Below are 27,377 nucleotides of genomic sequence, written 5' to 3'. Positions count from 1 at the left end.
ATTGCATTGCATCTATGTAATTTAGTACCAGGAGAACCATAAATTCACTAATGCGGGGCACCATAAAAACAGTTGTCCGTTGACCAAAAGGCCTAAAAAAGCCAAGTTTATGAAAACTAGGACTATCCTTTCATCGGATTCCGGCGAACTTCGCCTGGACAAGAACATGTCAAATGATAGCAAGTAAAGAGTGTTGTAGAACCGATGATCACTAAATCACTAAAAGCAGTATCACATAGCGTAGAGATTTACTTTTCATAATCCAGCATACATTGTTTTTGTTTTCTTAGTCAAAACCACTAAAAAAGACAAACAAGTTTCTGCCAGAATAATTTTATTGAGTAAAAATTCTGCAGAATGGTTAAACCCTGTACATTCAAATATATATGGCAATGGTAAATGATTAAATAAGCATTGAGGATACTTTCCGTCAGGTGATATGCCAACAAGGAGTAACAACAGCATACTGTTTTAGTACTACAACGTTTACTGATTACTTGTTATTTGTGAGAGCACTTTCACTTGAACCTGCAGTGCCCGTGGCACCTGTGGTCCTCTCAGTTCTAAAAAAAATCCAATAAAAATGTCTGCAAAAGGTCTTAGAGGATAATCATTGGAAATCACTGAACAGGTACAATGGCATTGACCATGGCACAGTCTTACCCTTATTTGTTGTTCTGATTCTTTTCCAAGACATGGAAATTAAATTGGCGCACTCAGTCAATAGTACATTCTAATATTCTTTCCAGCAGTCAGCTAGTTATTTGAATATATTTATCTTGACTTCCAACATTTAGATTCACTGACTTCCAAGGAATTAAGCTACAGAGTCAGTAATAAACAACTCGGTAATGGGAACACTTTATAACACGCTTATACTTTTTCATTTGACAGATATCTTTCAAAAAACATGATTTTGCAAATGGAAATGTTTGTAAATGACGAGAGTGACATATCAACTGGAGATACTCATTCCTGGATTAGAAGGATGAGAATTTAAATACATATTAAAGCCCACGACATATGACTGCAGTGCGATTTATTGAACACAAGAAGGATTACTGTAACATGGTATAAGAAAGCATGCATTAATTTCACGCATTTGACAATCTAGTACTAACTGATGTACAAATTCCAATGAACACCTTGACATCTATTTTTCTAAAATGTATCACATTCAGAATTTAATGATCTCAGAATTTCCGAAAAACAGCTGGAGCCAACATACACACGGCAATAATATCTTACTTTTTCATGATTTCGTGCAAATTTGAAATAATATGTATATACTCACTCTAGCTTTGCATATTCGCATTTTAATCATTAATTAAAAAAAGGGTTTGCTTAGCATAAAGTCTGGCCAGGATGTATGTGGAATTATTGCTAGTCCTCTAACCAGCATGTGCTCACCTGCTGAAAAATGTACAGTGAAATGGGGAACAAAGGCAGCATGTTAAAGGGGAACACTTTGTTCTGGGGACAAGGTTCCTAGCAGGACAGTCCTAAGAGTAACATAATATTTCCAATATAGGCATTGAGGAAGCAAGTACTTCTGAAATCCTGGCAGACGAGGAACGACTTTCTCTGTTCCTTTGCACCAGTATACATATGGTAGATAACCTCTAGCTGACATAGGCTTCAGTTGATCCAGGTGATTCACTTAGTAAAGTTTGTAACTGAATTATTGATGTAGGGAGGGTACCCAGGGTTGCTTACACTGGCTCATTAGCCCCTGGCACAACAAACATTAGCACACAATTGTGTCAATGATGTATGGGTCTCTGTCCCACTGACTTGCATAATTCTGGGCACTTCAGACATTCACCGGAGGTGCTCAGGTTTGCTCCACAATAGCAGCAAATATGTGCTTTTCATTGTACCCACAATTAAGTTTTATTTTAAATGAATACCCAAAGAACAGGAATCTAAATAGATTGATCTTGGTACTCATGATGACTATAGTATTGGTTCACTCTCACCAACATGGTGTAGTCTGTAATGTGTAATTTCACTCTGAGTCTGGTTTTTACCATCATTTGAAATGTATCTAATCATAAAGCGGTTGCGCATCTGATCATGATAACATTGCATGTGGGCAAATGTCATGAGGTTGCAATCACAAAAACTGTGGTAACCTTCCGAACGTATTCACATTGACAGGCCCACCAGGGTTACATCATTAAACATATGTCCACTTTTCTAATGAGGCAAACTTGGTGTATCTTTGAAGTGCTCATCTTTAAGTAACCAAATGTGTTGTATCCTAATGGTACCATCTCTTTGTACTTTTGTCGTAAGAGCTTAGGTGTTGCTCACTGAAGACTGCAACACATAATTTTGAACCCTTTATATACAAAATCAAACATGATTAGCAAAAAGTTTCTTGTAGCCTATTAATTTTTTTTTCTGGGGGAAGATGTATTGAAGGAACCACAACTTCATTATTTTATGAGGGGTGACAACAAGTGATGGATCATTCTGGGTGGAGATGCCACGGTGAAACAAATGATTGATCAAGCATTTTTTTTAAAATAATCTTAGTGCAAAGTCTACATGCATTGCTCAGTTTAAATACTGATAATTGCTTGGAACAGGTGCACACAATCATTTTTACAAAAGGCAATTTTAGGTCATGAGAAGAACATAAAACAAACATTTACTATAAGTTATTGCCCCACAGAGGAGGGTATTTACAATCACTATCTATTAAACCTTCGAAACACCCACGCGTAAGTTACAAAATACATGCCAGCACTTAAGACATATTCACACATCTAGTTTATGTAAATACATTGAAAAAAGCCTTATAAAATATTGTTGAGCAACATTTAAGACTTTTAGAGATGTTTAAAAAAATAAATCTTGTCATATCTGCATTTATTTTTACAATATTTCCTATTATTTTCAACTGTTTAAAATCCTCAGATTTATTTGAACTTATTTCCCTAAACCAAAGGAGAGAAATACACACATTAATGTTCAGAAACATTACTAGGACCAACTCATATACTTTATCCAAATCTCTGTTTCATTAGCTAACAGTGTGCTAAAAGCAGGAAGTGTCATTAGGCCTCAGATCAGCCAACAGGCTACTTCCAAACTTTACTAAACCTTCCACACAACCTTGAGCAATAATTTCACGTTTGAGCTCAATAAGGCCCTAAAATTGAGATCTGTGTATCACCACATATCAAATGCGGTTTAAAAGAAACATACTAAGATGTGTGTTAGTCCTCTCTCAAAGTGATATAAAACGCACCTTTTTTGCTTAGATTTAGGACTCAAAGCTTGAACTCTGTAACAGAGTCTCCAGCAGCCTAAACCTAACCGATGGATCTGTTTCACAGATACATTTACAACTATTTCAGCAAGAAGATGTAAGCTATTGAATAGTCGGAGACGGAATACACTTTTCAAATACTGCTATACATAAGTCTCTCTGTGAAGACTTTGTAAATCATAGCCACTGCCATCACAGATCAAAGTATGCGTATATGGTTCAGTGGCTGGTACTCCTGTTCCTAAGCCCAAAATGTCATAATATGAATTGGCCTGGTGAATCCCCAACTCTTCTTTCCTTGATGGATCCTCAGTGATTGTAATTTTCTTGCTTTCATGTCTATTGACTGAGGATGGGCACTTTATTGCCCTTCTTTCTAAATACCTCCTGAATGCCCTCTGGATCTTTGCGGCACAGACTTCTTCCCTTTTCCTTTTTAGTGTGGTAGTAATAGGCTCTCTAGAAACTTTGGAAGGATTACTTGCCATGAATTTTTCCTCCATTGACTCCTTTAGTGCATCCATTTCTCCAGAGTCTCCCAACACCTCTTTGGTCAGAGCAAACAGAATATCCAAGCAGTGAATTTTATCCTCAATAAGTAGTGGAAGGTCCAATATAACCAACTTAATGTTGTTTGGTTTAGGGATTTTAAGAGGTGCATCTAAGGCGTCCACAAAATCAGATAGTTCACTATAGGCAACACATTGCGTAGCATCTGGATCAAACTTTTCCCAAGTTTCATAGAACATTTCAAAATCATCTTCACAAAGAGGTTCTGCACTCTCCTCAGTAGCCACATTGAAGTTCTCAAGAATAATTGCAATGTACATGTTAACCACAATCAAAAATGAGATGATGATATAACTGCAGAAAAAGCATATACCCATGGAGGGATTGCCACAGTCTCCACTAACAAAAGTGCCTGGATGCTCTGTAGTAGGGTCACAGTCCGGAGGACCAGTGTTCATGATTGGATTTAGGAGATCACTCCAACCAGCCGACGTTGTGCTTTGAAACAAACAAATTAAGCTGCTGCCAAAGGTTTCAAAGTTAAACATGTCATCAATACCACTCTCCTTTTTGACGTATGCAAAGTTTGACATCCCAAAGATGGAGTAAATGAACATTACCAAGAAGAGCAAAAGTCCAATATTGAACAAAGCAGGCAGGGACATCATCAAGGCAAACAGTAGAGTTCTGATTCCTTTTGCCCCTCTGATGAGTCGTAGAACGCGCCCAATCCTCGCCAGCCTAATCACCCTGAAGAGGGTTGGTGACACAAAATATTTCTCTATAATATCTGACAATACGATACCTGAAACATAATGAAAGTATTTGAGATCTATGCTTTCAAAACCACCTGCTTTAAAAACACACCATATCATTGTTATAATTAGGAGAACTAGGGATCGGTAGATGCCTAATTTACTTTCAGAAAATCACTAGCTATTAATAAATCAGAAGTATTTGCACAATGAATCAGTTTCGTATTCCCCATTTAGTAACATCTCTTATAATTACAATAAATGTATTATTTACTAGTTCTAGCTTCGCATGTTCATCATCAATTAAAAAAAGGATTTGCCCAGCACCCATTTCATACATTTGAATATATATATTTGCATGAAATCAGCTACAAAATATCCAGTCATCTTTGCAAATCCTTTAGAAATTCATATAAATCCTTTACTTGTCCCAGATAATTGAATTTCTGCATTGATAATGAGCGTGATGGAAGACAGATAAAGAGGACGAAGGCCAGAAAGAGAGAGAGGAGAGTGAAATAGGGAAATGTAGGGATAAAAGCTCAGAGTTGGAGATAACGATATGGAGAGGGTGGCAGCTAGAGAGAGAGGGAGATCGGTGAAAAAGAGGTAATGTTTGATGCGAGAGAGAAAATGACAAAGACAGTCAAGGAGTGAGAGAGGTGAAAAGTGAGAAACACAGAAAAGGAGTGAAAGATGTATGGCAAAAGGGACAGAGAGGAAGAGAGACAGACGAAAAGACAGATATAAACAGGTAAAGCAGGAGAGTAGGTTGAGAGATGGAGAGGGTGATGTGGGTGGTGGCATGTAGACAGGGATAAAGAAATAGAGAGAAAGGGATGGACAAAGACAAAGAGCAAGTCAAGCAGATGGACAAAAAGCAGTAGAGTACTTTTCAGAAACAAAGTCAGAGAAAAATAGAGAGGATGTAAAAAATAAAGAGAGACAACATGAGAAAACTCACACTACAGTCATTCCAAACATAACACACACACACACCAAATGCAACACACTATTTACATCAATATGTAACAAAACCTAAAGCACAACATAATTAAATAACAACACATACTTAAACTTATAAACAGTACTACATTCATGGTCATCTCTTTTATAACGATATAGGTAATGTAATCTTATCTCGAGATAATCTCATCTGTAAGATTATTTACAACATTTGTAATTGCAAATGTCACATCGAGTCAGGTCATAAACATTGCATTTGGTAATTGAGATGTGAGCTGCATGATTGTTTCGCAAGGTATGGATTGTCAAACTTACTTTAACTTGCAAATGTTATTTTTGTTGTTGTTTTAATTCTTAAAAAAACAGTAATTTAAATACACGTTTTATGTGCATTACTGACTGAGGTTTTCTAAATGTGCAATAAGGTGTTATAACGAAAGCTAACCATGACGTCATTTGAATTGCATTATATTTTTAACTCCTTCGGCGCTGATGACGGGACCGCTCCGTCATCAGCCGCGGTAGCGCTGTGCTGATGACGGAGCGGTTCCGTCATGGCCCGCTCGCCGAGCCTGCGCTGGGCGTTCCATTGAGCAGCGGGCCATGACGGAACCGCTCCGTCATGAGCACAGCTCAACCGAGGCTGGTGACAGAGCGGTTCCATCACCAGCATGGGCGCGCCGCGCGGCCGCCCGCCCCCTTAGCGCTGCGGCGGAATAGCCGCCGCAGCGAAGGTGTTAATGAAGATTTGTGTAGGCCTGTAGCTGTATTCCTGCCATTGTGGTTGTATGCTATGTTATAGTGGATGTGTAGATATATTTTGTGGGTGTTGGTGTGCTGATATATGATGGTGTGTGTATGAGTATATGATGAAAGGTGCATTGGTGAATGATGGGAAGCATGTTTACGTATAATGTTGGTTATGTGGATATAGGTTAGTAACTGTGTTGGGATGTGATGGTAGGCATGTTATTGTATGATGTTGGTTATGTGGAAGTACGAAGGTGGGTGAGCTGGTGTATGATGATAGGTATTTAGATATATGATAGTGGTTATGCGGATACATGATTGTTGTTTTTTTGACAAATGAGTCCAGTAAGGTGGAAATGTATGATAGTGGGGTGTTGCTGTATGATGTAGCTAATGGTGTCTTCTGTTGTTTACGGTGCTACTTTTCGTATGAAAAGGTGTGTCACTTTGTGAAAACTGTGTGCATATACAGATAGATGTGTAGACATATATTGAGAGGCAGGAAGAAAGGGAAAACAGAGATACAGTCATATGTAAATTGAAAGACACTTCATAGGCATCAGGGAAAGAGTGATAAAGGGAGTCAGAGAGACGGTGAAAGAATAAAAGACAGAAAGTAAACGACTCAAGTGACATATAGCTACGGGGAGGAGTGAAGAAGGAAGGAGAATGGCGGAAATTGTGCAGGTGGGGAAAAGATAGAGAAAGTAAGAGAAAGAGAGTCAGAAGAAGAAGGAAGGTGAAGTAACAGAAAGAAATTCAGATGGATGAGTAGCAAACAGAGACAAAAACATAATACTTTTCAGCATATGAGCCTTTCAAAATGTAGAGGTATGTCCATTTAAACTTTGGCTATGTTTGTCCTTTTAATATAGCAATATAGCATCATTTTACTGATCTCAACTCAAACGATGTTTGAGAGGGAACGAGAAAAGGATGGAGAGAAAATGGTTGTGTAGGAGTAGAAAGAAATATTATCAGGAAGCAAATCTGCATGAACAGGATACAGACAGTGCAAAGAAAAGACATGGAGACTTCACCTACAAAGGTAACAGATAACAAAGAATAGCAGAGACACAGAGGAACAGATAGACCCATGAGTAAATGAACAAGGACTGGAGGAAAAGATGATGGCAGAGGTGAAAAAAGAGAGCAATAAGACATACAACTATGCAAGAAAACAATGCCTCTGACATAAGCACTTCAAAAACAAAAGAAATCAGCTATGACCATAGAACATCTACGATGAGGCAAAATGATTGTGACTCCTGATTCTCACCAGTCTAACTAGAAGTGGCTAACAGGGACAATTGACATTGTTCCCCAATGTAGCCAATAGTGTCACAGACTATGGGCCATATTCACAAGGGTAAATTTTACACATGCGTATTTACTCATGAATACATTTACTACACTTTGTAAAAACTTTACACTTTTTTACTATTCACCTAAAAGTTACTCCAAAAGCATATAATTACATGTCGCCAACTAGGGACTGGTGAATACTAAGACGAGTCTATGAATGTAAAGTTACTACAGACACAGGTAGAGATCTCCACCACTGGGATGGAGATCTCCCTATGTTAAAGTATAAGGAACAATTATAAATGGTAATAGACCGGAAATTATTTTTCAAGTAAAATAATTGTAAATAATGAATTAATTAATATTTTTTTACAATGCAAAACTTCATAGCTGGAGTAAAATTGTTATTTTTATTTAATATGTTTTCAAATTTGCCAAAAGTTACATATATAGGATATATTACATATAGTTTATTTTTTTTAAGTTTAAGATTCATTCATTTAATTTCCAATTAAAATATTCTTAACATGTGTATGTCTACATCTATCTATATATAGATATATATAGATGTACACACGTCAAAATAACTTTCTTTAAATTTTTGTTATTTATCTTTTTTAATTATGGGGTTTTATCTTAAGTCTCTGCCTCCATTATTTTTTCTGTTAATGTGAAGTAGTACCTGTGAGTGGCTACAGTTTTGGGGGCTTTTTGGATGTAGTAACTTTACAAGTGTAGTTTGTGACTGGCTGTGGGCTTACTGTTATGTGAGTGGATGTACATCCCTCTGTAAACCTCTCCTTACCACTGTAAACCCTTCCTATTTAGGCATAAGTATTTTTCAGCCACTCCCAGCTTCCCACTCACATTTACTACTAAAATGTATACTTAAGTGTGCTGAGATTTTTGCTACCAGTATGGAGATCTCCGAATAGTAAAGATTGGCGGGACGGAGGTGGTTATCTCCAGCCTTAGGCTTGGGCATAGCATTTTGTAGTATGAGTAATACCACTTTAGTACTACCTAATGTACTACAAAAAGTAGTTTTTTGTTATTAGGCTCCATTGTGGTTACTGATGAACCTATCAATGTTATTAAGGCATTACGTGTCAGCCCACAGACCGACTTGCTGACCACAAACAAGACATTCTATAAATAGACATATCTGTAATAAAGAACCAAGAAGTATACGATTCAATACCAAAAGGGAAAGCAAGGAGGAATTGGAAAAGCCCTCAACAATGAATCAATTGACTGGAAACTGCAATTCTTTAACCTAACAGTGTACACACAAAAGACTCCGTAAATACAACATGCCAATAGAGACATCACAAACCACTTAAAGGAAAACAGCCAGACTAGCATTACCATAACAAAATCGTTAATATAACACTTGAGTGGACACACAGGGGCAGATTTACGAGAAAGCCATTTGGATGCCATTTGGCTGCGCGGCACTGAGTCACTTTCGGAGAACAGGAATGCAACATATTTACAATGATATGTCGTATTTCTGTGCTCTCCCCTGTGCTGGCGCACAAACAGCTGCCATGCGCAGGCACCCTTGCACCAAGGTGCAAGGATGCCTACATCATGGGGGGATTGTTTTCGTGCAGGATGGAGCACTTTCCTGCACGAAAGCAATCACTGCAGGCATTTTCCTCTTTCAATGCGTGCTATAGAATGCAGCAAGCATTGAAAGAGGAAAAAACGAGGAGAAATGAAAACATTTCTCCTTGTTGTGCGTCCCTACGCCACACCTAGGGAGGAGTAGCATTCACACAAATTTCCAAAATTACGATTCCTAGTAAATCTGGAAATGTGTCTGGTTCCATGGGTGTTGCGTGGGAACACCAACAGCAACACCCATGGAACGCCCCTTTCACGCAAAGTGCTGCGTGTAAAGGGACAATATTTACAAGGAGGGGAATAGCCATGCAGGGTGGCTTTTCCTGTCCTAGTAAATATGGAGTAGTAAAATACGCCACCAGTATGCCACAAAAAGTGACATACTGGGGACGCAGGGGGCTTATAAATCTGCCACTCTATGTATACTAAACTAATAAAACTGTACAGTTAAAACACAGAGAATCAAGAAACCAGACTCTACGCGTCTTAACGAGATTTAAGATACTGATAAGGAACCAAAAATAAACTCCAGATGGTAGTTGTACCATGAAGCAGCTTCTAGAATAACTATAGGGATATCCACAAAAAAGGGGACAAACAGCCCCCCTACGGAAATAAAAACCCAACAACAACAGTGGCCAGATTTACAAAAGAAGTAGAAATCTGAACGTATAGTAGTACTCTTAAAAAAGGATGCAGGGTTATTACTTTCTGGAATTCTCATACATTCCCAGTAGTATGCCTTTGAAGCTGTTCCATGGGGAAGTTTCCAGATGTACTAGAAGAAATGCCATATGACTTTTCTCAGCCCCCCTATTTCCCAGTGTAGACTGTGGAAATTTAGCAAGTTGTGCGTTTCTTTGTTTTCAGTTTTTTCTCCAGGAATTCTTTTTTTCCCCAGAGGAGAAACACCTTGTCTTTCACCCTTCCAGGTTATAAGGCGATCCTTAAAACATAGAATTCAGATTTTTTCCAGAGATGGTAAAGGGTTGGATAATAGCTTGCGAATAGAAAAACTGGGCGCTCACAATCCTTTAAAGCAAACCAAGCCTTTCTCTGCCTAAACCCTGCTCTTTAACTGACCTTTATTACTACAACTTTCTCCACACTCGAGGAGAATGAAGCCATTTTCATCCGTAAACGTATACATTTATTTTGAACAATGTTGTGAATCAGGCTTCAGCTGTTTAATCGTAACATGCTACATAGACTCAACGGTACAATTCAAACAGTTCAAGGTCAGTCTAGGCCCTCGGTTCATAGAAACACATATGGATTTACAATGGAAATGCTTAAAGCCAAAATTGCACCCAGACAGTACACAATATTGAATGAAAGGCTGAAATTCAACAATCCCAGATTATAATAAAGAATAATCCCTGCTACAATATGACATTAATCTCATGACAATTCCTCACTGCATGGACAATGGAGCTTATCATCACCATGTACAAAACGAAGATCACTTGGACCAGGCTGCAAAAATGATGTTGAACAATACTAAATACAAGAAATTAGAAGTGCATCAAAGCTAAAAAGATCCACCACAGGGACCAAACACGTTTCTTCTCTCGGCATCTGATCACATACTATGACCGCTTGAGTCTGTGTCTGCTGGCCGTAGCTTTGACCGGAGTGGATGCAGGAGATAGCACTACAACAGAGAGGAGAACGAGCAGAGGTAGTGCACAGCTGCGTTGGATAACCACTCATTTCTGTGCTCTTGGAAGAATTTGCAACCAGCATTTTGTGACCAGTGTGGTATTTTTAAGAACCGACCATTGTGCTTATAGGTGGGTTCATAAAATATTGAGCCAAAGCGGATTGCAATACGACTTACCTCATGAATATTAATGAGGTAGGTTGCAAATTGCAAGTCACTATTATTCACAGCCATCAGAGGGATTGTGGCCTGCTGGAGTCAGCAGACCTCTAAGTATGTGATGGCTTTTAAGTAAAGTAATCCATTTTTTTTACTGCAGTCCATTTTCCTTAAAGGAAACGACATGAGATTAAAAAACAAAAAGGTTTAATAATCTTGTTTTAAGAAGAGGCAGTGGTCCGTGGACCCGATTCTACAAATCTAGCGCCTCATTTATGAGGCCTTGCTACTGTTTTGCGCTTCCGATGCGTCACTTTCTGTGACGCATCAGCAGCATAAAACATGCCTCCTGTTGTGCACTATTTACAAAGTGACGCATCTAAGCAGGTGCATCACTTTGTAAACCCCTGCGCTACATTATACCTGCGTCAGGTATAATGTATGCCAGGGAGGGTTCCCCCACAAAAAGCCTTGTAGAAGTGACGCAGTGAAATCTATGAGATATCACTGCGTCACTTCTAGGATGCCGTTGAGTCAAAATCTTGATCCTGCCTCACAGCAGGCGTAAGACTGAGGCAGGCCCTTTCACATGGGGCTTGCCCCATGTGAAAGGATGGATTGCAGGGGTTGCGTCACTTTTGTGACACACTCCAGCAATGCGTCACTGACGTACCTGTAACTCATTGCGACATGATACGTCATACATTAAATAATACGCATCAGGTATGTCGCAAGGAGTGCGCACTGAGAAGTGATGCATCGCTGCATTCACGCAGCCATGCTTCATTTCTCGTAAATGAAGCCCCGCACTTTTGCAAGCACAAAATGCGTTCGTACCTCTGGCCCTGCTGCTCTACTCACAGATAACAACAACAAGGCGCACCAATATGCAGATGATACACAACTCTGCTTAAAATTCTCCTCTTCTTCCGACATTCAAAGCCTTGAACACTGCCTGCACTTCATTCAGACCTGGAAGCTTAATCTAACCAAGACATAATTTCTGTTATTTTCCAAGAACAACACAAAAAAAGTACAAACCTCGCTCAATGACATGAATCGTGATGGCTTCGAATTCCAACTTTCACCATATGCCAAGATAATTTGATTCACCTCAACCTCAAAGATTATTTTGCCCCAAAAAAAACACAAAAAGAAAAGAACAAAGACTGCCTGGTACCAGCTCTACCAGAAGTGCGATACAAGTCCTCATACTCTCATATCCTTTAGGTGGTAAATCCCGGCTGCAAGGCCTCATAGACTGCTCACTGGAAGCCTTTAAGGACATCCTATACACAGCGGCACGTCTCATCCAGGAAATAGGACTGTATCACTTCCAACCTGAAGGAACTCCATTGACTCTCCTTGCGAGTCCGCACCATCTTAAAACCCAGCTGCATCATTTACAAAGCCTTGCCGACCAACATCTATGAATGTCTTGCAGACAAGCTCACCACCCCTGGTGGTTCTCGGCACACCCGAACACAGGACACCATCAGACTGGGATCTGAGAAATGCATGAAAGAAATAGACTAGCAGGAGGCCTGTTCCATATATACAGCCATGATCTGGAACAATATCCCTGTATCCATCAGGACAGCGGAAACGCTGCTCCAATTTAAAAAGAAGTTGAATACTCACCTTGTTAAAGAACACTACAACACAATGCAACAAACGTCAGCAACTCAGCTACTAATTCTATCACTTGTTGACATTGTCCTCATCCTTGACCCTGCACTGCACTCCGCTCCAATTTAGCTAGATCTGCGATATAGAAATACCTCATACATACAGGTACAGTTATTCCAGAAACAAAAATTAAATAACACTTTTTTGAGTGCTATGTCAGTAGTCCACGTTTTTAAGTACATACATATTCACTACATTGTGATCCTCATGTGAAACGCACTTTGGTGCAGACTCGAATAAATTACTGCCTCACATAGATAACGCATGTTGACAAAAAGATTAATTAATTCTTGTGCACTATGTACATGGAGGGCTAATCATATCATGATGACATACACTATTTAGTTCACCATAACAAAAATAATCAGTTGCACATTACATGTCGCCAGTTTTACATTGAATCACTTTATATAACTTATTATTTTGCATGTTAAATATTTGTCAGATTCAAGGTCTTGCACTCAGTTTTGCAGTCACTGCAGTCAATGTGAGGTAATCAGCAACTGATCTAAAAATGAGAACTTGGGTCTTGGGGTGGCTCGGACCTATATGAGATCATTTCAATCTATTTTTGAGTACATCTCTCCCAGTTTCCCTCATTTCGACCTCTTATTCTCATCTAAATTCCATTTTCCTTTCATCAGCAGATCTGAATTCTCTCAACTTAACCACATTCACTAAACATTTCAAGTCACTCTCTATATGTGACCCATAACCATAGGTATGTCTTCCTTTTATCCTCCTACCTACATTATTATTAATGATTGCATTCTCTAACCATCATTGCAAAAAGCCGACTTCTTCTTGATCTCTACCTCTCTCATCTTCTTACCTCTATAGCTCCTGTTTCCCACCTACTTCATTGCCATCTCAAATATTCTCTCACATCCGCCGACCAGGTTCCATTTTCGTACAACACAATGTTAATTTATTTTGTTCCCTCTTTGCCTCAGCCTTTCACACTTTTCGTTCCAGGTCACTTGTAGGTAATGTTTCTTTCCTCACTACTCTCCCTTTTGATCTGCATGCTTTACAATACATCTATCACATAAGCCTATTAAAGCATCATTCTAAATGCCAGCAGCTCCCGATACAGGCAAGAACTCCCATTTGCCCCTTGACTGGAATAACGACTGGTGTGGAAACTATGCCCTCTGTAGATGTTGGCCAACATGACTGTTGCAAGAAAAACCTGGTGCTAATAGTGCAAGCAAATATTGCAAACTCTAGCTTTGTGAACCTCAGAATATGGAAATATTAGCTAGGTGCATGTTTGTTTACCCAATGTTCATTGCTAACCATGATTGCATGACAATGTGTATCAAACCCTTACTGTATGACTGGCAGCAGTGCAAGCCTACCTAACACAAAATGTAAAAATGTAAATTGATACTTGTATAGCGCACTACTCACCCGCAAGGGTCTCAAGGCGCTAGTACGAATACCGCAGTGGAACCCATCCTGGCTTTCCCTGTGAGGCGTCCACTCCTGGGCATCCCCAAGGTGGAGGCCAGGCATCCTTAGCATCGTGGGGGCCGTTGTGGAGATTAAGCAAGCTATTGCCCAGAGTTGCAGAGTGGGACTCCATGATTGGAATAGGCACCGAGGCGAGAATTATCAGGTCTGTGGTATTTTTGAGCGCAAGACCCGCCGAGGCGGGGAATTGAACCCTGGTCCCGGGCTAGGCCATCATATCATGTGAGATGTAATATAATACAAATGTCATAGTTATGTGACATCCTCTAACGCAAATAACGGTTGGACAAGAAGCACACCCTTTGGCTTACGTATCTGTTTAGTCACATACTCTTTCACAAATAAATGTATTTTCGATATGCCTACTTCGGATTCCCAACATGTATTCCAATATTCATTTATATATTATTTTTGTATCAGCTTCCCGATCTCATTACAATCAACTACACATTCCAAGTAGTGTGAGGTACCATTTATTCAAGATTGAGGCTTCTTGGGACAACCAAATACTTTGCTTGTGAGTATGAACAGGCACTCCCATAGATTCTTAATCAATCGAAATCTATCCTCTCCTTCTCAGATTGCGATCAAGGTTCCCCAAGGTTCAACTCTCTCCCCAACTCTCCCCAACACTTTTTAACCTCTATCTGGCATTCTGCGTATTGCCAACATCTCTTTCCACATGTATACAGATGACACACAGATCTACATCAAAAAGTCATCCCTAGAGGAGATCAAACAATGAATGAATCTCTAAAGCTGAGTGTACAATGGCTTGCTAGCAACCAGCTCAAACTTAACGCGCAAAAAAATGAATTCTTACTAATTTTCCCTCCTAAAAGTTCCACTGACATACTTGAATGGACAAACTCGATCTCCACGCTGAACTGCAACCCGACCATTGTGGACTCAGCCGAATCACACGTGACAAGAACCTGAGCATGCAAGCCCGCATCAACTCACTTGCCAAAAATGCCATGTTTCAACTGAGCTACCTGAGAAAAGTAAAGACATTCCTAGATACATATGACCTCAAAATGGCAGCACAGGCAGTAGTTATCTCTAGGATCAATTTTGAATGCTCAACCTTCTCTGGCCACTCCAAAATCTCAACGGTTCCCCTAAAAGCTTGTCTCCACGCAGCGGCTAGACTCTTAACAGGTTCAAAACAAATTCGACTACATCTCACCGCACCTGAAGGCTCTCAACTTGCTCCCTATGATACCAGAATCCAACTCAAGTTGGCCTGTATCACACACAAAGCATCACACTCTAATTCTCCTGCGTATCATGCTCAGAAAATCATGGTATCTGGAGGAGGCAGGCACTCCCGTTCTGCCAGGGATTTTGTGCTGAAACTACCCCTCTTCCAGAAGAAGAAAACATACAACAGAACTTTCTGTCGGGCCGCACCTAGAATCTGGTCTTTGTCAAGATTCAAAAAGACTTTCCTAATGGGCAAACTCCTCCTATAAACACTCTCAGTTCTTATAAAGCTGAGCAGACTAGCAATATGCTATTGCTCTCTACTTGAACTCTACCCATGTAGGCAGGTCTTGATTTCATTGTTGTAGCCTATACGTTTCTTGTAACATGGTCGTTGCTTATCATTTTGCATCATTTTGCACTTCACTGTCACTATATTGGGCAGAGGCTGGCGTTGGGCAGTCTTAACTGCCCCCACTAACGTTTGCTTTATATCCCTCAAGTATACTCATGATTGCCTATTCCTACTTTTGTTAACAGCTTGTGATCTCTGCAAAGTGTTCTCATGAACGCCTGTTCCGAATTTTGTAAATAACCTGTTATCCATGTAAAGCGCTTTGATACCCTAACAGGTCACGTTCGACTTCTATAAAACACAAAATAAATAAATATGACACAATTAAATTTACGCACCAGAATTTTTTTTCCTCATTTTACCTACGTGTTATCTTTTTTAAATTCTGAAGACCATGCCCACTCCACTGATACACTGCAGGTATAGCTGAGATTGCAGTTTGCAGAGAGGCAAAGGAGCTAGGAAAGTGAAGAACTCAGCCCTCCCTGAATCAACAGCAGCTGCAACCCGTGCAGGTAAGATCGGTGGGGCCGGGTGTTGACAGACGACCACAGGGTAAAATGGATTATTTATTTCATTTCCCTAGTGGCCGTCTGTCGAAAGCTCCCCCACGTCACAGCCCCACAGTTCTTACCTGCACAGGCCGCGGGTGCTTCACAGCACATCATAGATACTATGTTTGGCAGTGGCATAGCTAGATGTTCTACAGTCCTTGTGTTTTCGACCAGTGGCCACAGGTATGAGCGGGGGGCCCGCCTTGCTACGCCACTGATGTTTGGTCTACTATTATCAATGTCTTCTGTACTATTATCCAGATTCTGTGACTTACTGTCCAAATCTCGACGTGCCCTATGGATCTGTTTCTGGCAGAATGCATCATCAGTACCGAAGCCAGGTACAGGGTACCAGCGCACTGCCTTCATTCGCTTCCATTGATTGTAGGATCCAACCCATGGAGGCAGCACAATAAATACTGACATTGCAGCTTAGAAATCCAAAATGCAAAACCTAAGGATGCTTAATCCTAGAGTCACTTTGGTCGGAAGAGGGTGTAGTGGCTTTTGTCTTGAGGGTGAAGATTTAAAGGCAATCTCCATACAGCTGTCGGCGAAATCAGCACTGTACTTCATACACATCAATCCTGTACTCCGTAAACTGTGTTTAAAGCACAGCTCTGGTAGGGGACGAGACCGTTCGACCACCAGTTTGACGTACTCTTCCACCTCGTCTGCTTCATCATCCCCGACCTTAGTTATTGGCCTCGCATGCCTGGACAGGAAGTCGGCTGGAATATGTGTCCCTGGGCGATAGACTACATTGAACTGGCATTCTTGTAGCTGCAGGATCCACTTCTCTATTCTCTGAGGGGGTTTTGATGAGACTCCCATGAAAAGTGAGATTAGCGGTTTATGGTCTGTGTGGACTGTGAATGGTTGCCCATACAGGTACAGGTGGAAGTGACTGCAACCCCAGTGGATCGCTATAGCCTCCTTCTCAATATGTGAGTACCGCTGTTCAGTATCTGTTAGGGCATGACTGGCATAGGCTACCGGGGCCCACTACCCATCTGGTTGTTTTTGCGATAGTACTGCACCAAGTCCAATAGGGCTCGCTTCGACAGATAGCTCCGACTCACATGTCGGGAAGAAGTACACTAACATGGTCTCGGCCGAGAGGGCACGTTTGGTTTCTAGAAAGGCTTTTTCCTGCACAGGACCCCATTCCCAAATGGTGGTGTTGTTAGTGAAATCTCTCAATGGCGCTGTGAGGCCGGTGAGGTTGCGGATAAACCCGCCACAGTATGTGACCATGCCCAGGAAGCTTCTCACTCCGGTCACGGTGGTGGGGGCTGGTGCGGTCTGGATGCCACAAACATTCGCTGGATCCGGCAACACTCCCCGCTGGAAAAAATGGTATCTGAAGAACACTACTTGCTTTTGGAGGAATGCGCATTTCTCGTGATGGAGGGTGACACTGCTGTCTTGCAGTCTCTGGAATACGGCCCAGAGGTGGTTCATGTCTTTCTCTAAGGAGGGTGCGTACACCAAAATATTGTCACTGACATTTATGGCCCCTCTTAGGCCAGAGAACACACCTCTAATTGTGTCTTGAAAGACCTCTTCAGCGCTGGAGACTCCAAAACTGAGACCCTTGTATCTGCGTAGTCCTACGTGTGTGGAGAATGTCATTAGGGCTCTCGCCTCGGAATCCAGCATCAGTTGATGATAGCCAGCCCTTAGGTCCATCTTTGAAAACCACTGCGACACTCTCACTTCCTTGACTATGTCATCCACCGTTTGAGTTATGTGACGTTCCCTTTTTATTGCATGATGTGGCAGACACATGTCCACGCAGATTCTGACTTCACCTGGTTGTTTAGGTTTTCATGCTATCACAATGGGAGACATCCAGGGAGTCTGACCTTCCACAGGCTCAATGATATCCGCTGCTTCTTCCGGACCATGTTATACTTGAGGTACCCTATGCCTTCAAAGAGTGACTAGTACTCCTCCACTAGGGACTCCACATCTTCCTGGTGCACAACAAATGCGAAGGCTACCAGCTTCAGGTGCTCCGCTGTGCGGCAGCTCAGCAACATCCCAGACTCTGACCCTGCTCGCAGGCCAGGTCGCTCCCCTGCTGCCACACAGCTCCACCTGTGCGCCCGTGCCTCCCACACTGCTGCTGCCTCGCTGCCCGCGAGTTCGCTCCTGCCATTGCATGTGGTGGAGTGTCTCCGTATTTTTGGTGCCTGTATTACTGTGATTTTGTAATTATTGTACTGTTTTTCTGCTTGCGCAATCCTCGTTGTTTGGCCTCGTTCCCCCTTCCCCCCTTGTTTGCCTTCTGTTCCCCTGCCAGTTTTCCCAGCCCTGCCGCCCCACCCCCTCGCCGCCCCGCTCCCACCTCCCAGCTGATCCTCCCTCCCTCCCCACCTTATATGGCGGCAGCTGCGCGGCCGAGCAGCGGACGCACGCAGCAGGCATGCCGCTGTCGCGCCGGAGGCATGCCAGAGGCAAGCCCGTCTGCACCCGTCTGCGCCTGGACTGCGCCCTGCGCCAGAACCCCTGGCCCCCGCGAACTCCACAACACCAGGCTCCAGTACAACACCGGCACTCTCCTCGCATTCAACCCCGGACGAGACCACACCTGCATCCAAGCCGCCCCGAATCGCACACCCGGTCCCTTCTCCTGCCGCACCTGCAGCTTCACCTGCGACAGAGCCAACAAACCTCCCAAGACCGGGCCCAACCACCTCCGCTGCATACTCCTGAACACCCACTCCGCACGCAAACACACCGTCAAGCTCTGGGACCTACTGGACAGCCTCGCCCCTGAGGCAGCCTTCCTGAACAAAACCTGGTGGAACGATTCCTCGGCACCCGACATCGCCATAGCCATCCCGGATGGATACAAGATCCCCGCAGGGATCGCGCCAACGGAATCGGAGGAGGAATAGCCATCGACAACAAGTCAACCCTCAAGGTCTCCACCCAAGCGGACGACACTCTCAACACCGCCGAGCACCTGCACTTCCAAATCCACACTGACCCCAACACCACCCTCCGAGGAACTCTTATCTACAGACCCCCCAGACCCTGGGCTCAGTTCAAGTACTCCATCCCCGACCTCACCAGCACCCACACACTCGCCTCCACTGACTACATCCTCCTCGGGGACTTGAACTTCCACCTCGAGAACAACAACAACGCCAACCTCGCCAACCTCGGCCTCAGACAACTTGTCACCTCACCCACCCACGCAGCCGGCCACACGCTGGACCCCGTCTTCTCCATGGGCACCCACGTCGCCTTCGACCACACCACCGAACTCCACTGGACCGACCACCACTGCATCCATTTTACCTTCAAGAAACCAACCATGCACTACCACACCCAACAGCGGCCCCACCGCTGCTGGAGCAAAGTCACCGAAGACCAGCTGATCACCACCCTTGCCCAGAACCCACCCACCGACCCCACCAACCCAGACGCCGCAGCCCGCAACCTCAGATAGTGGATCGATGACTGTGCCAACACCCTCGCCCCGCTCAAGAAACCCTCCAACAACCTCACCAGCAAGAGAGCCGCCTGGTTCACCGATGAGCTCCAAACCTCCAAAAGCCCATGCCGGAAACTGGAGAAGATATGTCTCCGCGAACGCTCACCTGGCAACCACGCAGCCCACAAGGACGCCACCCGCAGACATCACCACCTCATCAGATTAGCCAAAAGATCCTCCTTCATAAACCGCCTAAATAACAACGCACACAACAGAAAAGATCTCTTCAGCATCGTAAAGGAACTCTCCAACCCCAGCACCAACGCCAACGACATCTCGCCCTCACAAGAACCTTCGGAAGAAGTGTAGTAGAGCCATATGCAAACACTTGTGTGGAGTTTGGCCGCAGGGTCGGTTGTGTTGGGAGGACCTTTAGCATTGACTCCGCCATTATGTTTATGGAGGCCCCTGTATCGATGAGAGCCTGAAATGGGTGTCCGGCAACGCTTATGCTGCATTTTGGGATTTGCCACCTGTGGCATACGTTCGGTTGTAGGGCCTGAATGACATGGACTGCTCCTTCCACATCATCATCATCCATGTCATCTTCTTCTGCTCCCGTCTGCGGGGTATCCAGGGCATTGACTTGTTGGCCTCGCTGTCGTCTTCACCCAGCCGAGCGGAACACCTTTGCCAAGTGATTGCACCTGATGCACACAAGCATCGTTTTCCCTGGGCAGGGCATGGGCCTTGATGAGGGTAGACTCCTTCACACATGTAGCAAGCCCAGGGTGTTGGTTTGCTGCGCTCGGGCTGCTTTGCGGAGGGTTTGTAGGAGATTCGGTCACCACCGAGTTCACAGGTTTTGTCTTCACCTGCCATTGGAGCGCTACTCCCATGTCCGCAAGGCACACCTTCAACAGTTCCTTGGACCAGCCCATTGTCAAGATGTCCACCATGGAGATTCCCGGGGTGTGGAGTAGGTTCTCTCGTAATTCGGTGGATGAACACCCCTGAATGAACTGGGCCCTTAATCCATCATTTGCATCCGGTAACGTGCACATATTCGCCGGTTCCTTTAATCGGGCATAGAAGGTGTCTACCGAAACCCCAGGGAGCTGTTGTGCCTGTCGTAGAAGGAAACGTTCATAATCTGGGTTGGCTAGAGGCTCAAAGTGCACGGTCAGTGCAGCTTTCAGTGTGGCAATATGTATAGGGTGGCCCAGTCTCCACCACCGACTTGCCTATCTTGTGGATCGCGGGACCCTGGTGTAGCAGCATGGGTCGTTGGCGCTCCGGCTTCAAACCCACCGCTGCGAAGTAGGTCTTGAGGTGCTCCAGCCAGTCCTTCCACTTGGCCACCTGCTCAGTTTGCGGACCATCAACCACGAATGCCTCAACAGAGGGAACAGTTGCCACTCAGCCCCAATGGGGACACACCAGCGAATAGCACAACTTTTTGCAGGAGGAGGACTCCTGGCGGAGTAAGATGTGGCCCTTGCCTGTGCAGCAGCACTTCACAGTTCTGCACTCCTTATTTATTTTATTGCAGTCTGCTGGGATGCCCCTTCATTCACCCAGCCTTCCGATTGCATGCAGAAGTCCATACTTTCTCTTCTTTTTTTTTTATTTGTGCGGTGTATTTATTCTGAGCCCAACTTGTTCCCCTGTTCCTTTCCTCTTTTCCTCCTTTATTCTGTCTTTGCAATATATCTGCCCGGCGTCCCCCGTAGACACAGCAGAATTGGCCCTGGAGGCCACAGGCTCAGAGAATGAAGCACCACGCCGAGCCTCCGTGTGAATGCAGGCGTGCACGCGTGCACAGGCCACGTGCGCGAAGGTCGTGCCGGAAGAGTACAGAGGCATGACTGAACAGCCGCTCCAGGGCACAGGAGAAACACCAGGGACTTCAGGAATACGCAGCAGAGACACGCTGGAGAGGGTGCTCACCCCAATCCTGGCGGGTCTGTCGCCCAATGGCTTTTTTGACGCACTGCGGCTGCTTCAGCAGGGGCACAGCCGCTCCGGAATAGAGCGAGCACACAGAGGCAGCACAGGCGGCATGCGGGTCCTTGGAACAGGAACCACCCTCGTCGTTAGGGTGACCAACTGGCATAGGTGCAAATTCAGGACGGTGAATGTAAAAATTCAGGACAAAGGGTCAAAATTCAGGACAAAATTTTGGGACAAAAGGTACGTTTTACAGATATGTCAGAGGTGGTCGCGCAATAGTATATATGTAAGTAAATAGACAACCATCTAAGTACAAGTCAAAATAGGTTTATATTAGGTTGAGACAATTGTGGACTTCACGTCTTTTCAGTATGGCTGCAGCTTGCTGCCTTAGATAATTCAAAATTTGCATCTCGCTCCAGCAGGTACATTAATCACCAGACAATGGTAAACCACACCTGAATATAAGTGAAGCCGCTTTTATTGTTGATTGAAAACTACTGGATATATAAGGAACTTTGCAGTACGAGCCCCCAGTAAAAAAATGCTCCACCCCCCCCCCACTTTCCAGCCTCTCAGGGAAACACCCGATGCCGGTCCGGCCAGTCCTGCTTTGTTATCACCCTTCAATGGTGCCCCTCATCTTCACTTAGACCGTCTCTCATTTTTATTTAATTTCTCTTATAGTGTTACTCATCCCAATTATGTAGGGCAGGGTGCAGGGTGTCGGAGTGCGGTACATCACACACATTATATAGAGACAATGACTCATATTAACGTGAAAGTCAATGTATAGGAAATGCTACTTAAGATAATGGGTGCTACAAGGTGTAATCATTCTTTTATCTATTATTCAGTCTTTCACCATTCATTCTGTCCTTTCATCTATGTGCCCATTTATATCCAAACATATTTAACCATTTGCAAACCTATCCACCATATATCCTTCCATCCATCATTACACTCATCCATCCCTCCATCCACCCTTTCAGTCATCCATCCATTATTCATCTATCCACCCTTTCACCCCATACATCCGTACAGTCATCCATCCACTCTTTCACCCAGCCAGCTAAACACTCATCCAACCAGCCAATTACCCCTTCACCCATCCAGCCATTCATTCATTCACTTACTCATCCATCCACCCAGTCACTTATCCTTCCACCCATTCACCCTTTCAGTCATTCATCCTACCTTTCTCTCTCCATCCCCTTTCACTAATCAATCCATCCATCCATCCATCCATCCACCCATCCATCCATCTACTCATCCATTCATTTATTCCATCCATTGATCCTATTACTCATCCATCCTTTCACTCATCCATCCGTTCTCTCATCCATCCACTCTTTCACTTCTTCACTCATCTATTCATCCTTTTGTCCATCTACCCCTTTCACTCATCCATCCATACATTCACCATTTCACTTATCAATTCAATCCATCCATCCTTTCACTCATCTATCCACCCATTCACTTGCCCATCATCTAAGCTTTCACTCATCCATCGATCCTTTCATACACCCATCCACCCTTTTACCCATCCATCTACCCTTCCACCCACACATCCATCTATTTACCTTTTCCCTCATCCATACTTCCACTCATCCATCCATCCTTTCTTTTATCTATCTATTCACCCTTTCATTCATCCATTCATCCTTTCAGTCATCCATCCAGCCATTCACACATTCCTTCACTTATTTACTCACCCACCTTTTCACATTATGAGCTGAGCATTTGTCTACAGAGTTGCAGACAGAAGAGGCCCATCAAGAACTTTACCTTGCTGTAGTTCCTAAAGCAAGGGGTGGGGTGGGGTGGGGGAAAGTTCACTATGCCCCTGCACATAGGCAGTCTGAAAACGTAGAAGTCATGTGTCTCACATGATGAACAGTGCCAGGATGTGAGGTGACTGTGACATGGTGTTGTTTCCAGGGCTTGAAGTGGTGTAAAAAAACTGGGGGGTTTCTTCAATCGGGGTGTTCGATATAATTAAGGGCATAGCTTAAAACACCTAGGCTAAAAATCAGCGCTAGCGTAGTGTTCCGCCCGACAGGTATTATGTTGTTTCTGTCATTGCATCCAGATATATAATACAGCAAGTATCATTACACCAACAAAAACCAGGACTATTGGCTTTGTCAATGGTTGTTAGTTGCTTAAAATAAAAAAAGCAGCAACCATGGCTTTGTTGGATATAATATTGAAAATACTTCAGTTAAAAAATGATGACAGTGTAAGAATGATAACCCGTTCTTTTTAACTTATTTTACAGGCTTCTTTATATAAACTGTTTTTTTACGTTGCTAAAGTTGCAGCATTAGCGTTTTGCCTTTTATTTTACAGAACGCCCTGCTGTACACCGAGGCATGAGGAAGCCGCCACATGATTTACCAGCCCAGACTGCCCCATTGACATTCTGTATGTGGCAATCATCAGCCCCATACAGAATGACAATGGGCGGGGAGGGGCTGCTCTTTTGCTCAATGAGGAGCGCGAGGCGCCCCATCAGAGAGGTGAGGCCTCTCTCACAGGGGAGCAGCGCTGCTCCCTGTGATGGCCAAAATTACGGACAAAAGGCGTCTGTAAAAGGTTTCCTCACGGACACCGGACGCGAGGTCCAAATTACGGACTGTCCGTGAAATTTACGGAAGGTTGGTCACCCTACTCGTCGGTAGTTGTTGCGTGCCAGGGGGAACCTTTGGGCTCCACCCCAGGATAAGTACATACAGCAGACCTCAGCATTTAAATAATACACGGACACTCAGGTTGGTGGTAAACGTGGTCTGACCCGGATGTCTGGTCATGACCCTTCTTTATTCCTTTTCTCCCACTCTTCCACCGGGGGCGGTACCACACTATTAGTGTATTGGAGGGGAACATAAAGGACACCCCTTTCTTCCCAAAGTACATGGCTGTTTAAAGCGACAACGGTTGTTCAGATTAGTTAATCATTACCTTGAATTTATAACAGTTAAAGGTCTGTCAAGCCCATTAGGGAATGTGTAAAAGAACAAATTAGAAGTATAGGTAAGCAGGCAACAAGAACATTTTCATTATTGCGAACCACTGAAATGATGAGTCTGACAAATAAAAAACATGCAACATAACAATACTGAATATAAAGTATTGGAACTAAAAATCGCTACATGTATTAACGTGTAACCAATAATTTCGGTTATGTTTGAGGTCATTCCTCATGCTCTGATAATTAGCCAGTCCGGTAATTAGCTATATGTCAACACATTGATATAGCAATCAAGGAAGTTTTATTATAATTTTGTTTCTGGAATTCCTTTGTACATACATCTACTCCTAATGAATTACATTTTTAGCTCCAAATGCAGCGAGTAACAGCAGTTTTAAATAGGGCTTGAATTTCAAAATATGTATTCGCAATACAGAAAATAAAGCTTTAGAACTTAATTGAAGCAGTCAACTGCATTTATTAATCGTGAGTACCATTGAGTTGGGTAACAATAAACATCTGTTATTCTTTGCCAAGATACCCTTTTGTTAACATTTTGCACCACTAAGAAGTACATTACTCCACTTCAGCCTTATTGGCCACAAACCAATATAACTTGGATCTGAACATCTTGCCAAGTATTTAATTGTCAGCTTTTCTTTCCTGTTGAGTAAGCCCACTTCCAACTAATGTCCTCATTATAGCCCAATGTATTGTGCGTCATGGCGATTTGGCTACTTTAGTGCAGTTTGGACTATACATCCTACTTAACAAAAATCTTTTTCCACACCGATAATGAAGTTTTCCTGTTTCATGTTTTCACACTTTCCCCAAAAATATCCTACAGTCTGCCTTGAGTTCGCTAAGCAACTATAAAGCATCCCTGGCCTCATATTGTCTACCAAGATGGAAGAAGCTGGAATCAACCATTTCAATATCATATACTCTCCTAATTTCTCCAAATCCTAAGCAAAAGGATTTAAACACAGCACCCTGGAAGATTTTCCAGAAACACTATTTGTTGATCAATACTAAACCTGGGTGGAGTTAGCAGAGTTCTGACAAAAACCCTCTACCAAGCTACACGGAGTTCCGCGAGCTGCGGAGTGAGTTTCCTTGCGCCGTTCGCATTGATTTTTGGTGCCGGGTGTTTGTCCTGCAGTGTAAAATCAGCACCAACGGCATCTCGCACAGTGCTAGAGGGCGCTGCTTATTTTTCCTGCTCGAATAGAAGTTCTACTCGAGCGACAGCTTCCTCAAAGCGAATGGAAGGTTTATCAACGCAAGCAGGAGCCACCATCTGTGTCCGCCCGCATTGCGAAATCTGGCAGGGCAGTGGTCTAGCATTGGATTTTCCTCTCTCGCACTTGCCAACTTACCATTGGCGATCGCAAGCGAGAAAATAACTCATTGAAGCTGAGTTTTTCGGAACTTTGTAAGCTCCGTAGGGCGTGGAGTGCAAAAAACTCTGCAAACATCGGGAACAGAGCGAAGCTGACCACCCAGGCTTAATCAGTACCACAGTGGCCAATATGGAACGCTTAAACAAGACCATGTCTTCTTCAAATGTAACACTACATCCTGGTCCAACATCTTCAATGACAAACTCAACATTACATTGTCAACTGCCATTCCCCATGGCCGCAAGATCCAAATCTCCCCCACCACTATTCAAGGGAAGCACCACTATCTCCATCTACAATAATGGTAAGATCCTACTTCAGTCTACAGATTTGCACTTCGCACTCTTTGGCCACATCTTCCTAGCCTTCCTCAATGTCCTACTGCAAGCCTACTCTAACACAAAATCCAACACATCATCTAACCGCACACAACCTACACAACCCCCACCCAGCTCCCCTCCAATCTACCACCAGTGGTCTTCACATCTATCCCTAACAGGGTACCCTACCCCGTCCAACCATACCTCCCAATGTTCACTATACCTCCCCAAAAATACCCCCATCCTGTACTCCCTCCTATTTTCCCAAATATTTAATTCTCTGCAACCTGTCACAACTAGCTACCCCCCAAACCAGAGCCCATTGGCATATCCCAATCCTGCCAGATCACACACAGACTAGCCCATCCTACTATACCTCACCCTCTCATGCCAATCAACACTCTTACTCACATTCCATTCACATATTCAGAACAACCCTCCTCCACTATGAAAACACTCCAGCCCCACCCCAACTCCCTTCCCACACTTATCACTGACCCTTCATGGGCTAGTCCTGTTTCCCCATCAACATCATCACACCCCACATTCATACTAGCTACAATCCCTCTGTTGTGTCACCTCATCTGATGGCTCCAGACCTCAACACCTCACCTCACCTCCCCACTACTTATCATCATACTGCTCAATAACTCCCCTTCCTATCTGGACAACACAATTTACCTCACAGCTAGGTGCTCTGCCTCCTTGCATACGACATAGCCCTGCCTACCCTCTCATCAAAACCCTCTCCCCAATCCTCAGTCTGCCGAAGCTAACAGTCCCACGGCCCTCTCATCATACCCCTCTCTCCCAGTACCCCTAAACCCTTGACCTAGAGCACAAACTAGATCTCCTCAGCTCGAACCTCTCTCAGCTTGATGAGACTGTATCCTGACTAAACACCAGACCATCATCTCTCCGAGGCAATCTCTCCCAAGCGTAAGACACACTATCCTTGATTCACATAAGATTCACACCCACT

At 43.5% G+C, this 27,377-nt stretch overlaps 1 protein-coding gene across 1 annotated transcript in view; it reads right to left on the bottom strand.

The window, feature by feature from the left end:
- Positions 1-317: 317 nt before the first annotated feature.
- SCN4A (sodium voltage-gated channel alpha subunit 4) overlaps positions 318-27,377 on the bottom strand; it is a 1,232,571-nt gene continuing 1,205,511 nt past the window's right edge. Inside the window, exon 27 of the mRNA XM_086923780.1 lies at positions 318-4,595. Coding sequence (XP_086779906.1) covers positions 3,424-4,595 — 1,172 coding nt within the window. The 3' untranslated portion in view covers positions 318-3,423. The remainder of the gene's footprint in view (positions 4,596-27,377) is intronic.

The sequence above is a fragment of the Lissotriton vulgaris genome, chromosome 5, assembly GCF_964263255.1.
Source record: "Lissotriton vulgaris chromosome 5, aLisVul1.2, whole genome shotgun sequence".
NCBI lineage: Eukaryota > Metazoa > Chordata > Amphibia > Caudata > Salamandridae > Lissotriton > Lissotriton vulgaris.
The sequence above is the reverse complement of the archived record's forward strand: the minus strand, read 5'-3'. Positions and strand labels throughout refer to the sequence as shown.